Below are 16,345 nucleotides of genomic sequence, written 5' to 3'. Positions count from 1 at the left end.
GAGGACTGTTCAGATAGGATGCCCATAGGAAGGGGGGGGGGTAATCTTCCCATATATGTAATATCCCCATATATGTGGAACCTGGTCATGAATAGCCAGCTGAATTCAGTAAAACAGCAATTCGGATGTAGCCAGGCATATGCGGATGACCTGCTATCCTTACTGAGAGGAAAATGTCTAAGGACACTGTTTGAATTGGAACAGCACATGCTGGACAAAATCCAAATATGGTCACATAATCATAAACAACGCTTAGCACCTGAAAAGAGTGAAGTAGTAGTATTCACAAAAAAGAGGAAACGGCAAGCTCCCTTTGCTTTGAATAAAATATGATCACCCATTATCTCTGAAAAAGTAGGTGAAATACCTAGGGGTCATAATTGGTTACCAACTGGGCTGGAAAGCTCATTGTCTTAAAAATGAACGGAAAGATGAAGCTTCCCTAATTCAGTGTCAACAGCTGGTGAGAACAAACTGGGGCTTGACTCCCAATAAAATCATGTATTTATATAAGACAGTAATTAGACCAATTTTGTCAAAAGGAATAGTGGCTTGGGTTAGTTCAACTTAAATTGCGACCCACATAACTCTCTTAATAAGGACGCAAAGTTTAACATACCTAATGATTACATCAGCATATCATGGAACCACTAAAGCATCCATGGAGCTTATCTTGGGACTTCTAACCGTACCAAAATTTTTTAGAGGAAGAAGCAGTAAAAAGGGATGTAAGGCTACAGATAAACAGTCAATGGACCCAAAGACAGCAGATACGAAATGGGAAAAGGAGAGACCGTGTTGGCATCCTTAGCTCTTTACTTCTATACCAGGAGCTGCAGAAACCTAAAGATAACCCAAGAATAAATCTGGAGAGGCAATTCCAAATTGTCATGAAGGACAGAAAAGAAGTGGAGCAGGAAATGGAGCTATTCCACCAAAGTAACGCGATAAAACGTTAGATTGATTGCTCGCAGTTTGATCGAAAATCAGAGAAAGGAGTAATAATATATCAGAATACTCCTGATATGGACAAGGAGGTAATCAGTTATCATATGGGAAAATTTGCTACAGATTTTCAGGCTGAAATGTTCGGAATAAAACGGGCAGCTGGAGGACTGTTGGAAATAGGAAGTATAGGAAAAGATATATGTATCTTACCTGGCAATCAAGCACGCCTAAAGGCTCTCTAGAACGTAAAGAGCCAGTAAAAGACAGAATTGGAATGCTACAAAGCCCTGAATAGCTTAGCATCCAAAGGACCAAATTACCCTGATATAGGGTCCCAGGACACTCTGGAATTAAGGGTAATGAGATGGCAGATGAAGCAGCTAAGGATGGGACATCACTGAGGATATTATAGTCCAGATCCTTTCATTCCAATTTCTCTGACTTGCTAGAAGGCGGCAGTGAAGGGTTGGAGCAATGAGAGAGCAGAACAAAATTGGCACAGGAAGGGGTTGTGTATAGAAACGAAGGAATTACTCCCGAAGTTCAATCCCAACCTGACTAAACATTTTCTATGACCGAAAAGGTCCGAGACGAGAGTGCTTACAGAAGCCATAACAGGAATTAGAGATTTCGGGAAACATCTTTCCCAAATAGGGAGGGTTAAATCCCCATTATGCCAAAAATGCGAGATGGCCCCTGTGAAAGCAAGAAGGCATCTGATAAAAGAATGTCCAGCTAGGATTAGACACCGGCTTGAGATATTTCATAATGTTATTGTTAAGCTGGGGGACATCGAAGGGAAGGAGAAATCCAACAGCTAGCAAGATATATGGTAAGGGTGAGGAAGCTAAGCCCATCATTGGTCCCCCAACTTTAAACAGAGATTAGATTTTGGGGTTTAGAGGCAATGGGTCTTGAAGGCCTGAGCCTCGACCCACTAAAAGTGGGACCATCCCTCCTGATAATAAGGCCAGAACATAATTTGCACTTTATGGAAACAACAAACTTAAAATGTTTTCACTTTTATAACTTTAATAAATCCAATACTTTTGACAATTTAAGGATAAATATCAATTTAAGGAATAATTATGACAGTGCAAATTCATTTGGGTTCTTGTGTCTTATAGCCACCACACCCAAGTTCTGTAGAGAAGTTTGGTTAATGCTAATGAAATAAAAACAAAATATGATGAAAATACTGTAGTTTAGAAACAAGATTACGGGAACTACAACAAAGAATTATGGAAGGAGGGCCACCCAGACCGCATTATATTAAATACGTAACCTAAGCTAACCTAACCTAACCGAAAGGCCAACTAAATATGTAATGAAAATATAGCTACAATGTAGTTTCCCACCGAGCCGAACCTAATATTGTCTGGTATAAAGACCATGAAAACCAGTTATTGTCTCATGTTCGCCACACAAAATCTAGCGGTGGTTATAAGAAACAAGTACCTTCATTTGTATTTTTTCAGTAAAGTGCAAATTATGTCCTGGCCTAGGAGAGGCATAGGGGTTTTGAGCCATACTCTGGCTAATTTCTGCTTGTTTTGAGTTTGACTCGGCTATTTATTGTAATTTCTGCTCGTTTTGTGTTTCATTTATTTATCGATGCTGATTTGTGGTAGTTTTTATTGTGTTGCGAGAGCAACACTTTTTTTATTTTAGCACCCTGATTTCAGCTTGTTCCTAGAAAGTGGTAAGGGTCTAACCTCTGCAGTTTTTACGAAAATTATCGACCTTAGGCCGGATTAATGAATACGACTTGGCATTTTGGAAAGCTTCGTAAAACTCGTGCCTAGGGCCAAAAATCTATTGTTTCTACCTATTTCTGTTCGTGATTTCAGCTGAGTTTATCATTCGTTTTTTTTTGCATATGGGATTACGGTAGAGAAATGGTATCAGATGTGCCTCTTAAACTTCAAAAGTTCTCTCACTGCTAAGGAAATTAGAGCTTATCCTTTGCTCCTTTCTAAGTAATGACGTTAGAAACTTGGCCTACGGCAAAAAGTAAACCTTCGAACTAAGAAGAATAATTTTTTCAACGGCAGTTGATAGCTCTTGATGAACTGATTAAAATATATGTCATCCATTTTTTGGTAGAAAAATTCATTCATGAGATATATCAGTTTGAAAGTTTAAAGGGGTTGACTACTTCAGTAGTAAGGTATACACTGAAACCAAAAATAGGCCGATGCCAATTGTGAGACATATAGGGGAGTTTTAAGCAACAGCCGGCTGTTAGATCATAATCATCTTCGGCAATGAGGAGTTAGCAACTTTCGCTAGTTGGTGTACCTTTTATTTGTTTCCGGTGTATTTGATGGTGAAACCAATTTGGTTCCAGTGGTAAGACATGTAGGGGACTTGTAAGTAACAATCGGCTTTTAGGCTACAATCATCTTCAGCGCTGAGGCCTTTGCACCTATTGCTAGTTGCAATGAGGGGCTTGCAACTTTTGTGAGTTGGTGTACCTTGTATTTATTTTAAAATCCTTACAGATTAACAATTTCAGCGTTTAACCGAAGCGAGGAAACAAAACCAAAGTGTTGCTCGCGCAACACTTTACTAGGCGAAGCCAAACAAAGATTGCCGCAACCCTCACGTTGCCCATGCAACGTAGAACTAGTTTGATTCTATTTTTGCTCATTTTTGGTTTAATGGAGTTCTCAAATTTTCTTTGAGAAACTTATTTCTTTGAAGACGTTTTGTTAATTAATATCTGGAAAGAGCGTTTTATAATGAACTAAACAGTATGTTTATCTGTATGTTTAAGTATATAACAGTATAATATAACAGTATGTTTAAGATCCTTACAGATTAACAGCTTGGGCGTTTAACCGAAGCGAGGAAACAAAACCAAAGTGTTGCTCTCGCAACACTTTACTCGGCGAAGCCGAAAAAAGGTTGCCGCAACACCTCACGTTGCCCATGCAACGTAGATCTAGTTTGACTATTTTGGCTCATTTTTGGTTTAATGGAGTTCTCAAATTTTCTTTGAAAAACTTATTTCTTTGAAGAAGTTTTGTTAATTAATATCTGGAAAGAGCGTTTGATAATGAACTAAACAGTATGTTTATCTGTATGTTTAAGTATATAACAGTATAATATAACAATATGTTTAAGATCCTTACAGATTAACAACCTGGGCGTTTAACCGAAGCGAGGAAACAAAACCAAAGTGTTGCTCTCGCAACACTTTACTCGGCGAAGCCGAAAAAAGGTTGCCGCAACACCTCACGTTGCCCATGCAACGTAGATCTAGTTTGACTAATTTGGCTCATTTTTGGTTTGATGGAGTTCTCAAATTTTCTTTGAAAAACTTATTTCTTTGAAGAAGTTTTTTTAATTAATATCTGGAAAGAGCGTTTGATAATGAACTAAACAGTATGTTTATCTATTGGTTATCGAATTAATCTCAAACTTGGCATATATGGCCATGACCATAAAGCCTCACCCTAAGTTGCCTGCTTGATGTGCTGAGCCCCTGAACTCCAACAAAAAAAGCTTGGAAAAAGCTTTACACAGTCCATCAAAGTTACCCTTAGTAATTTAGGCTCTTTTCAGATTTGATTAAATTAAAAATAATGATCCCTCTTGGACATTGGGTAAATTTTCCGATTAACTGAGCTTTAAGATAGCTCAGACATAGACATAGCCTTGTAGAATCAGAATTTCATGCAAATGTAAATATAATATTTACCTGTATCACAAATGAACTTCACCCCTACCTCTTAGTGGTAGAATATATAGCCAAAATTGTATATATGCACTGAATTTTCCACACTTCCTTCTTTTCTTCAAATTGATTTTATGGTTTATTAAAACAAGGGGAAATTATCTACATATATAAAATTTACGTTATATAGTTTGCATTGTGGCGTAAAAATTATTTGCGACTCAAGTAAATGTTATATTTAGATCCAGAATAAAGTTCTGGTTCTACAGTTATGTCTATTTCTGAGCTATTTACCGAAAAATGAAAATGGCAAAATTAAAACACACAACCAGTTCTATGAGTAAATGTAAGCAAAGCTAAAATACCTCCTTTTAATATATGTTTGGGTGGTACAAATTGTCTTTTACCCAGCCATTTACAGCAACCTTGATTCTGTGATGAAGTTTTCACATCAAGATTTCTCCATGAATAACAAATGCCACTGATACCATTTACCAGAGGTATGCAAACACTTATCGAGTCATCCATATTTTCAAATTCACAAACCGGGGAAAAAAACTAGCTAGATCTACGTTACCAAGCTGCGATAGCAACTAACACTAGTGTTTTCACAATTGATACGCTTCCATTGTAATAGATGCTGAAAGAAAACGAGAATGTTGTGGTACTTTAAATGACGTAACATACTAGTAATGCCCGCAGAATAGACTATCTATAATTGAGGCTGAATCCCTTTCTGCACGCTTGCGTGGTCCACTGGAAATACCTCGGGAACCTGACATTAAACATCAAAAACTTTAGAACAGGAAAAGTTCGGTAGTATAGGTGGTACACACGGTCCAACTCCTATTGAGGTAAAATATTTAATTAAATATTTACAAAATTAATATTTTTAAATGTAAATATTTATAAAGTAAGTATTTTTTAAATATAAATATTTCTAAAATATTTTAGATGAAACGTAAACTTTTGTCAACAATTTTTCCTGGAAGGAAAACCTTTAAAGAATTTTGGCCCCCTCCACTCTTTGTGCAAGTGTCGTTTGTAAATATTTCTTATCTCCGTTCATTCAAACTGCAATGTAATAGTCGGTTTCTTCCTACTTATAGGGGGGGGGGGGGAGGAGATGCCTCAAATAATTCATTTTAAGGTCAAGACATCCTAGCTCTCATTGAGCCTTCAGAAAACATAATATGAGTTTAAGGGAAGGGAGAGGGGTAGAAATCACTGGCTTAATTTGTCAAAATCCGGGGGAGGGGGGCAAAGTTGGAGCCAATTTTCCCAAATGAAGTGAAAATTACATAAAACTGAAAAATGAGCCATTTTGTACCATAAAGTTACTATTTAGTACTATAAAGGTACTTTATAGCACTATAAAGGTAAATATATACTTAAAAAACTGATGTGTTTCTGTTGATGCTTGAATCATGCAAGTTTATCTTGGTCTTGACAATATTTTAGAAGAAACTAAATTTCAGCTGGGGAGGGCAAACCGAGGTCTAGGAGGGAGAGTTGCCCTCCCCCTGCCACATAGCAAATTACACTCTGGTAGAAATTGATATCTCATCCGTCTTGATGTCAAGAATATCTCTGATCTACACCTTTATTACTGTTGATGGTGGGGGGGGGGCGGTATTGCTTCCCCTATTGCGACAAGTGGTAGTTTCACGTTACTAAAATTATTTGACTTTATTTCTGCTCAATTTTTGTTCGATATAGCTTTTTACTTTTCTTTGAAGAACGTATTTTGTGGAAATTTTTTTTTAGTTAATTACATACAAAAATGGTTCCGTCCTTCTTATTTCGATGACTGAATATGCATGGAATTTTTCGGTTTACCTTTACTCTCTCCCTTAATATACGATTTGAGATTCAATTGACAACCAATGCTCCTTGGAAGTTCCAACTCCATCTTTCAAGCAGTTCCTGAGAAATGGCGAGCGTGCATATCATCTTTTGGTTTACTCAGCTACGCGTGCCACTTCCAGTGAATAGCCTTAGTAAAATTTTAATATCTTGGCAAGACCATCCCTAGAAGCTTCTAGCTGATAAAACGACTAAGGCCAAACATGACCGCCTTTTCTGCTTCCGAACAAACAGTAACGAATATTATAACAGGACAGTAATGGACGGCATCAAACACATAAAACAAGCAGAATTTATTCCGTACAGGGGGGAAGCTACCCCCCCCCCCACCGTTGATGTCATAGAAAATTCGGAGGAACCCCATCCGATCGGAAAATATGAGTTCTAGAGGTTCTTTTAAAGGCCAAAAGTGATATGAGAGCAGCCAGTCCCAACCCTAGAGCCTCTTTCATTATCCGGTCTTTCTGTAGCCCCTTAGAACTGATCAACACTTTGAGGTATTCATTTTGTTCCGAATAGTTGAAAACATCAATAAACAAGCATCCAAGGATGACATAACGTCTACAGCCCCTGTGTTAAGGTAAGTAAATTATGCGAACTGCTAATTTTTTATAGATGGACTTTATAGTGGAAAAGGGGGGAGGGGGCATATTTGACCTCGGTAGTCCAGTTGCATAAGACTTTCAAGGATAATTCTCTTGGTAAAAAATACCATCGACATTTTGATACGGTAAGTGAAAGGGCTATTGGCCCAGAAATGACCCACAAAAACTTTTTCCCTAATCAATTTGAAACTTACTGCCGTATGTCCTTGAGCCAAGTAGACTAATGTACAAAACATTATTCAAAGGATTGGTCGCTTTGAATCACTCCATCCTCTAACAAATGTGGCTCAATTAAGGGCCGATTTTTTTTTTTCGATTGGTTTGAAACTTGCATGATACCTTAAACTAAGAGGACCCCCAGAAACGAAAATATTGCTTCCCTTCAAAATACAGCCCAAAAAAGGGGCGAAAAAGTGAAAAAAAAACTTTTTTCCTATCTACTTCAAATGGTTGGGAGGGACTCATTCGATTGAAAATTGCAAGTTCTAGTGTCATTTTTAAAGGCCGAAAGCTACTGAATGGCAATCAGCATCCCTATCGGTTTTCTTTTTGCTATTAAATAAAAAAAAAACAAGTTTTTTTTCACTGCAAGTAAGGAGCAACATTAACACTTAAAACGAACAGAAATTACTCGGTATATGAAAGATGTTGTCCCCTCCACAACGCCTCGCTCTTTACGCTAAAGTTTGACTCTGTCACAATTCTACTTTTTAAAACAGTAAAAAATTTTAGCGTAAAGAGCGGGGCGTTGATGAGGAAGCAGCCCCTTTCATATACGAAGTAATTTCTGTTCGTTTTAAGTTTTAATGTCATTCCTTACTTTCAGTTAAAAAAAAACTTGTTTTTTTATTTAATTTCTGAACGTTTTTGAATCAATGCATGTTTTGATTTTGGCTCTCCACAGATGAATAATTAAAACGAAATTTGCATATTTATTTTTTTGGCTAAATGGCTTTCTCAGAGTTTTGATCGAATGATTTTGAGAAAAAAGAGCGGGGAGGAGGCCTAGTTGCCCTCCGATTTCTTGGTTACTCAAAAAGGTAACTAGAACTTTTAATTTTTTACGAATGTTTTTATTAGTAAAAGATATGCGTAACTTACAAATTAGCTTTCGTAACGAACTTTTATATTCTCATGTTTTTATTACGTATATGAGGGGGGTTCATCCCCTCGTCATTACCTCGCTCTTTACACTAAAGCTTAAATTTTGTCCCAATTCCTTAAGAATGACCCCTGAATCACAAAAGCCGTAAAATAAATAGTTGAAATTACTAAAAATACTTTAGCGTAAAGAGCGGGGTATTAGGAGAATGTGAGCCCATCATATGCGTAATAACTTCTGTTCGTTTTAAGTTTCAATGCTTCTCCTTACTTTCAGTTGAAAAAACTTTTTCATATTAATTTTTTTTTTAAATAATGCTAGAAAATCCTGCGCTCTCTTCATGAAAATTTTCTTCCCCCCACGACAAATTCCTCCAAGGAATTCCTCCAAGTTCCCCCAACATATCTCCCTCTTCTCAACCCCCCCCCCCCAACCTAAAAATCACCCTGAAAACGTCTGTACACTTCTAAATAACCATTACTATATGTAAGCACTGGTCAAAGTTTGTAACTTGTAGCCCCTCCCACGGGGACTGTGGGGGAGTAAGTCACCCCCAAAGACATAGTTATAAGGTTTTTCGACTAAGGTGAATGAAATGGCTATCTCAGAATTTTGATCCAGTGACTTTAGAAAAATAATTGGCGTGGGAGGGCGCCTAGGTGCCCTCCAATTTTCTTGGTCACTTAAAAAGGGAAGGGCACTAGAACTTTTCCTTTCCGTTAGAATGAGCCCTCTCGCAAGATTCTGGGACCACTCGGTCGATACGATCACCCCTGGGGAATTAAAACAAAAATAAAAACAAACAAATAAACACGCATCCGTGATCTGTGTTCTGGCAAAAAATGCGAAATTCCACATTTTTATAGATAGGAGCTTAAAACTTCTACAACAAGGTTCTCTAATACGCTGAATCTGATGGTGTGATTTTCATTAAGATTGTATGACTTTTAGAGGGTTTTCCCCCTATTTTCGAAAATGAGGCAAATTTCTTTTGATAATTCGTAACTTAGGTAAAACTAAGTGCGTGGGAGGGGGCCTAGGTGCCCTCAAATTTTTTTTGGTCACTTAACAAGGGCACTAGAACTTTTAATTTCCGTTAGAGAGAGCCTTCTTGCAGCATTCTAGGACCACTGAGTTAATACGATCACCCCTGGGAAAAAAAAAAAAAAAAAAAAACCCAAAGAAACACGCATCCGCGATCTGTCTTCTTTTGATATAACTATTGGTATCAAAATTCCGTTTTTAGAGTTCCAGTTACTATTGAGCTTGGTCGCTCCTTACTACAGTTCGTTACCATGAACTGTTATATTCCCCTCTGCTAAATCTTATGATATCAAATCAAAATTACGAGATATATTTTTTGTTCAAAAGCTTCAAAAATTTTAGTAAATTCGTCTTTGCGGTTGATACCCCCCCCCCCCCCCCAGCCAAGTGTTAGCCTTTATCTTATCCTGCTATAATAGCCCAACCCCCAGAAACATGAAAAAATGAATAAAAGGATTTAAAATAAATACTATTAAATATCCTACACCACATTTTCTGCCTATTTTTGGAATATTGGTAGAATATTTCATAATTCTTTCTTTTCTTCTTTTTTTTTCATTTGTCATACTCTTTCTGTGGTGTCTCAATTTTACGTGTGGGGGTAATTTTCTGGAGGGAGAAGTTTTTGCAGGAAGGATTTTTCATGGAGAGAATACGTCTAGCACTTTTGATTAGCATTATGATTATGGTCAGTAACAACGTGATTGGGATTTTGAAGAAACTTTACTACAATACTATTTGTTTGGAGCTGTTCTAAATGAGTATAGGGATTTGTAGCATTTAAATTCCTATTCAAAAATGGTTCATCTGATTAAAAATAAGATTTTGATTTGTAAAATGACTTGCATCTTAGTAAGTAGCGGGTTTTTCACTAGAGTAGGCAACGCAATTTCAATTTCAATAGCTCTGTTGATAAGCGTTGCCACTTCAAGATAAATTGTACCAGTTTTCCAACTAAAACCACAACACAAGAGGTTAAATTGTGCCATCTGAGCTACTAATACTACCAAAACTAACCTCTCACTGCAGCACCAAGCTGCATGAGGTCAACACAGATACACACACTCTTCATTAAGTCCTTTCTTACAACCCCTTTCCACCCCCTTCGGGTATGAGAAGAGGTTTTCGTTTGACCTTAGATTGTTAGTCGAAAAGGACGATCCTTGGCTATGTGTCATCCTTCATGTGTAGAACGTGTTCTAGCCATCTCAACCTGTCTCTCATTTATGACCCTAGAATGAGGGTAGAACCACAGTTTTCGTACAGCCTGCTGTTTCAATCAATCAGACAGACATCCAAAAGAATCCGTGGACAATTTTTCTAACAATCATCTAGCAAATCAACTCTGTCCTTCGGGGCGTTTTACGTTACAGAACCGTTCTTAACCGTTATCACCACTGTTCCTTCTAAATATTACAGTCTTTGCGTGCAGATTTATCTTCTAATTCTTCCGAACTTTTTTCATCTGTGAAAAAAAACACCCTTGCCCTTTCTTCTTTTACCATCTTCACTACATCCTACCTCTCTACTATTAATACTGCCTATGTCACTAAAGCTAACAACTTTCGATCAAATTGACAAATCGATCTTCTCAAAACAAAATCGATCTTCTCATTACCCAACATCATCTCTCCCCTTCAGTTATTCCCAAACCTAAATCAAATCATTCGTTTTGCTAACAATGTTTTCATCTAGGAAACTCAAATCATAAAATAATGTATCCCTAGAGTAAAACTCTAGAAGGTTCTACTTTCCCATTTGATTCCGTGCTCTTCCATAGCCTTTGTCGCGCTCGTTAAGACAAATTCCATCAAAATAATATATACAAATGGGGATAAAACACATTCCGGCTGAGCTCCTGATTCAATTCAATAAAAAAAGTATTTTCAAATGAAAGTAAGGAGCAACATTAAAACTTAAAACGAATAGAAATTACTCCGTATGTTTAAGGCACTTTTCCTCCTCAACGCCCCCCTCTTTACGCTAAAGTTTCTTACTGTTTTAAAACGTAGAGTTAAGAGAAAGAGTCAAACTTTAGCGTAAAGAGTGGGGTGTTGAGGAGGAAAAGCCCCTTTCATATACGGAATAATTTCTGTTCGTTTTAAGTTTTAATGTTGCTCCTTACTTTCATTTAAAAAACATGTTTTTTTATTTAATTTCTGGACGTTTTTGAATTAATGTATGTTTTGATCTTGGCTCTCCGCACATAAATAATTCAAATGAAATTTTGATTATGAAAATTGAATGAAGATTTTGAGAAAAAAGGAGCGAGGCCTAGTTGCCCTCCAATTTTTCGACTACTTAAGAAGGCAACTAGAACTTTTAATTTTTTACAAACATTTTCATTGGTAAAAAATATAGATATATTACGAATTAACTTATGTAACGAATTTCTATATTCGTATGTTTTTATTGTATATATGAGGGGGTTCTACCCTCGTCAATGCCTCACTCTTTACACTACAGCTTAAATTTTGACCTCTGAATCCCAAAGGCCGTAGAAAAAATAGTTGAAATTACTAAAAATACTTTAACGTAAAGATTGAGGTATGACGAGGAGGTAAACCCTTTATATGCGTAAAAATTTTTGTTCGTTTTAAGTTTTAATGCTGCTCCTTACTTTCAGTAGAAAAAACTTTTCATATTTATTTTTCCATTGTTTTTTCAAATAATGCTAGAAAATCCTGCGCCCCCTTCATTGAAATTTTCTTCCCTCATGAGAAGTTCCTCCATGGAAATATCTTCCCACGTAACTCCCCCCCTCAACTCTCCCCCCTAAACCAAAAAGAAAACCTAAAACGCCTGTACAGTTCCCAGTAACCATTACTACATGTTAACAATGGTCAAAGTTTGTAACTTGCAGCCCCTCCCACGGGGACTGCGGGGGAGTAAGTCGTCCTTAAAGACATAGTTATTAGGTTTTCGACTATGGTGGATAAAATGGCTATCTCAAAATTTTGATCCGGTGACTTTTGGGGGAAAATGAGCGTGGGAGGGTGCCTAGGTACCCTCCAATTTTTTTGGTCACTTAAAAAGGGCACTAGAAATTTTAATTTTCGTTAGAATGAGCCCTCTCGCGACATTCTAGGACCACTCAGTTGATAAAACCACCCCCGGGGAAAAAACAACAAACAAACAAAGAAACAAACAAAAAAACAAATAAACACGCATCCGTAATCTGTCTTCTGGCAAAAAAGGCGAAATTCCACATTTTTTGTACATAGGAGCTTGAAACTTCTACAATAAGGTTCTCTGATATGCTGAATTTGATGGTGTGATTTTCGTTACTTATTGTTACTATTACTTATCGTTACTATTGTATGACTTTTAGGGGGTGTTTCCGCCTATTTTCTAGAATGAGGCAAATTTTCTCAGGCTTGTAACTTTTGAAGGGTATAACTGACCTTGATGAAACTTATATATTTAACATCAGCATTAAAATGCGATTCTATTGATGCAACTATTAGCATCAAAATTCCTTTTTTTAGAGTTTCGGTTACTATTGAGCCGGGTCGCTACTTACTACAGTTCGTGTGAACTGTTTTGTACGAAACCAGCTACTAACCTCATTTCCTACCTTAACAAAAGCTATGTTATTCTCGTACATAGAACTAACCACATATCTTGTATACCACACATTTGTATAACCTTCTCTGAAGCCATTCCATCAGCTGAATCAAATGCTTGCTCATAATATATAATTAGATAAAAAAAAGAATATTTTCAATTGAAAATAAGGAGCAACATTAAAACTTAAAACGAACAGAAATCATTACAATGTGAGGAGTTCGCCCCCTCGTCAATACCTCGCTCTGTACGCTAAAGTCCGAATTTTGTTCCAATTCTTTAAGAAGACCCCTGAATACAAAAAAAGCCGTGTAATTAGAATAAATAACTCTTTTTAAAGTGCTAATAAAAGGTTAGCGTGAAGTGTTGGAAATTTACGTTCGTTTTAAAGAGTACGAAGTCTCTGTCCGGTTTAAGTTTTAATGTTGCTCCCTACTTTCAGTTGAAAACTTGCTCTTTTATTCAATTTCTCATTGTTTTTTAAATAACGCTGGAAAATCCAGCGTTATTTAAAAAAATAGAAACTCTCTTCCCCCATGATAAATTCCTCCATGGAAAGATCCTCCCACAAAACCCCCTCCTCACCACTAGAAAAAACCCTCCTGAAAACGTTCATATACTTCCCAATAGCCAATACTATATGTATTCAATCGGCAAAGTTCATAACTTGCAGCCCTTTCCCCGGGGACTATGGGGGATTAAGCCGCCCTCAAAGACATAGTTATAAGATTTTTCAACTATGCTGAAAAATTAGTATCTCAAAATTTTGATCAGGTGACTTTGGAAAAATGAGCGTGGGAGGGGGCCTAGTTCCCAAAAAAATTTTGGTCACTTAAAAATGGCATTAGAACCTTCGTTAATTTTCGTTAGAATGAGCCCTCTCACGATATTCTAGGACCACTAGGTCATTACTGTCCTCCTGGGAGAAAAAGAACAAAAAAACGTATCCGTGATATTTCTTACGGCAAAAACTACAAAATTCTACATTTTTGCAGATAGGAGCTTGAAACCTCTACAGTAGAGTTCTCTGATACGCTGAATCTTATGGTGTAATTTTCATTAAAAATCTATGACTTTTACTGGGTGTTTCCTCCTTGTTCCAAAATAAGGCATAACTTTTGATGGATAAGATTAGATTTGATGAAGCTTATGTATTTAAAATCAGCACTAACATCCGATTCTTTTGATGTATCTATTGATATCCAAATTCCGTTTTTTAGAGTTTCGGTTACTATTGAGCCGCTTCGCTCCTTACTACAGTTCGTTACCACGAACTGTTTGATAACTCTTTTGATGGCAATGCTAGAGATTGTCTGAAACTGATGAAAAGAGGAAAATTTTGTATTTTGTTAGGTTTTAATCGTAATTAAAAAGAGAATAATCTTCTATCATAATTTTCGATGGTCCAAAATGATTAGTTGGCCACACATAAAATCATGCCCACCGGGAGGGGGGGTACTGCTTGCATCGTGAACTGTGCCACTGACAAAGAATGGTTACCTAGCAGAACTAAGAAAAATAAAAAACAAGATAGATTTTAATACACCGAAATTAAAAATTTATTGAAGTGTGAGTTTATTTGGATTCAGCATTGGATTTTCCAAGAGTAGAAGGTAGTTTTTACACAATTCAGGCGGTTTCGCTATCTTATCCCGATTCCCTTGCAAGTTATTAGCAGAGACTGATTACTTTATTGCCGCTAAGCTTGAAAATCATGTAGTAATTAACGTTTATCTGCCTACAAATTATATTAACGAACATTCTGATTCAGAATTTGTGTCTGCCTGCAAGCTTTTAGAAACCTTTTTCTTAAAAAAGTTTCCTCTAAACCTGTTGTCATCAACGGAGATTTTAATGTAGCTATAACAAACATAATGTCTCCCTGATCACAGATCTTTTGGGGCTGTGTTCCTCCCGACTATTGTGTATGGCCTAAGAATGATAACTTTTCATATATTGGGTCGATTTCCTCAACTTCTAACTTAGACCATGTTGTTGCCTCGTTTAGCAGTCACGAGGTCAAAGTTTTAAAAGAAGGATTTTACTCTGACCACCTTCCTATCTCCACTTGCTTTTAATCATCCCCACCTATGGCTCAAAATACAGAATCGAATTGGTTTTCCTACCGAGACTAGAAAAATGTGTCAAGCGAGTCTTTCAGTAAAGTCTGTGACGAGATGCTGAGCAAAATCGAAGTGCCCTTCAATCTTCTATGTGGTCGTGCTGTGCTGCCACAGAGTGAAAAAAACATCTCAGTTGAGCTTACTTCCTACTTGGCAGAAATAAACCACGCGCTTAAATGTGCTGAAATAAGCACCGTTCCTCTTCGACGTGTTCGTAAAAAGTCTCAGCTAGAAAGTTGGTCTAAAAACAGAGATCTAGTGAATGTGTATACCACGGCCGAGCTATGGCTTTCTATTTGGAACGACTGTGATTGCCCGAGAGATGGCTTAGTTAATGACTTGATGCTCCGTACGAAACGGAAATTTAACAATCAACTGAAAAACCATAAGTTAATGCCGATCCAGAAAAATATAATCCGTGTTGCTGAAGACGCCTCCAAACTCTAGAAGTATAGCAAACCTACCAAAACCCAGAGTGCTAGTGTGCCTGGAAAAATGTGGGTTGAATATTTCGCGATAGAGTTCAATATTCCCAACAAAAACATAGAGGAGTTTTTTGAAAAACAACTTGACATTGTTCTTTCAAATAAGACGAAATCTTTCCTGATTGTGTCGCCAAGCGCTGTTCATTCTTTGATTTCGAAGTTAAAGAAAAAATCTTCCTCTGGTGTTGATTCTATTTCAGCAAGGCACCTGCGACTTGCAGGTTTTTTAATCGAGTAAAATTTAGCACTACTGTTTCAGATGATCCTTGTTTGTGGTGTAGTCCCTTTGCAATTTTGTATCGGACATCCTTAAAAAGGGCAAAAAAGACGCTTCTTTGTGCAGTTCTTATGGCCCTATTACCGCCTGCTTTCAAGCTCTATTGTATACGTATTGCTTTCAAGCTCTCTGAATCTTTTTTGATAAGAGATATTGAAGAAAATTGTTCCGCCCCTCCTTGTCAGTTTGGGTACCAGCGTGGCTTGGTACCAAGCCACATGCTCTCTTTTAGCTTATAAATGTGCTGAAGGATATTGAAGAAAGAGGTGATTTCTTGGTCTTATGTGCATTCAACGTTGCAAGACCTTTTGACTCGTGTATATTTTCGCAGGTTTTGCTTGAGGCCCTTTCGAGAGGTACTGATGCTGCGGTAATTACTTGTTTAAGATACATGCATAGAAATCTAAGGGCTGGAATTAAAGATGGTAGTCAACTATTTCCGATTATAAAAGGTATACGCCAAGGAGCTCTAACTTCTCCAGTTTTGTTTAATAATTGTGTTACCGGTGCTCAGAATAAATAGAACTGTAAATTTATCTTCAAAGGAATTGATTTTTCGTTAGTTACGTTTGCGGGTGACCTGCTAAACCTTTCCAGCACTTTTCAAGGATGCTCTTCAACCTTTGAGTTTCTCCAAAAAGAAGAC

The 16,345-nt window shown here is 37.2% G+C and overlaps 1 protein-coding gene across 3 annotated transcripts in view; it reads right to left on the bottom strand.

Annotated features, from left to right (window-relative positions):
• Positions 1–5,298, bottom strand: part of LOC136030046 (protein white-like) — a 71,438-nt gene extending 66,140 nt beyond the window's left edge. The window contains exon 1 of one of the 3 annotated variants that reach the window (XM_065708678.1): positions 4,996–5,298. In XM_065708678.1, coding sequence (XP_065564750.1) covers positions 4,996–5,158 — 163 coding nt within the window. In that variant the 5' untranslated portion in view covers positions 5,159–5,298. Of the gene's footprint in view, positions 1–4,654; positions 4,729–4,995 lie in introns of those variants that run through there. The other 2 variants (XM_065708669.1, XM_065708684.1) reach the window with 2 other exon arrangements.
• Between the last annotated feature and the right edge of the window lie 11,047 nt (positions 5,299–16,345).

Source organism: Artemia franciscana, chromosome 1, assembly GCF_032884065.1.
Source record: "Artemia franciscana chromosome 1, ASM3288406v1, whole genome shotgun sequence".
NCBI classification, from domain to species: domain Eukaryota; kingdom Metazoa; phylum Arthropoda; class Branchiopoda; order Anostraca; family Artemiidae; genus Artemia; species Artemia franciscana.
This window is presented reverse-complemented; position numbering and strand designations above follow the sequence as displayed.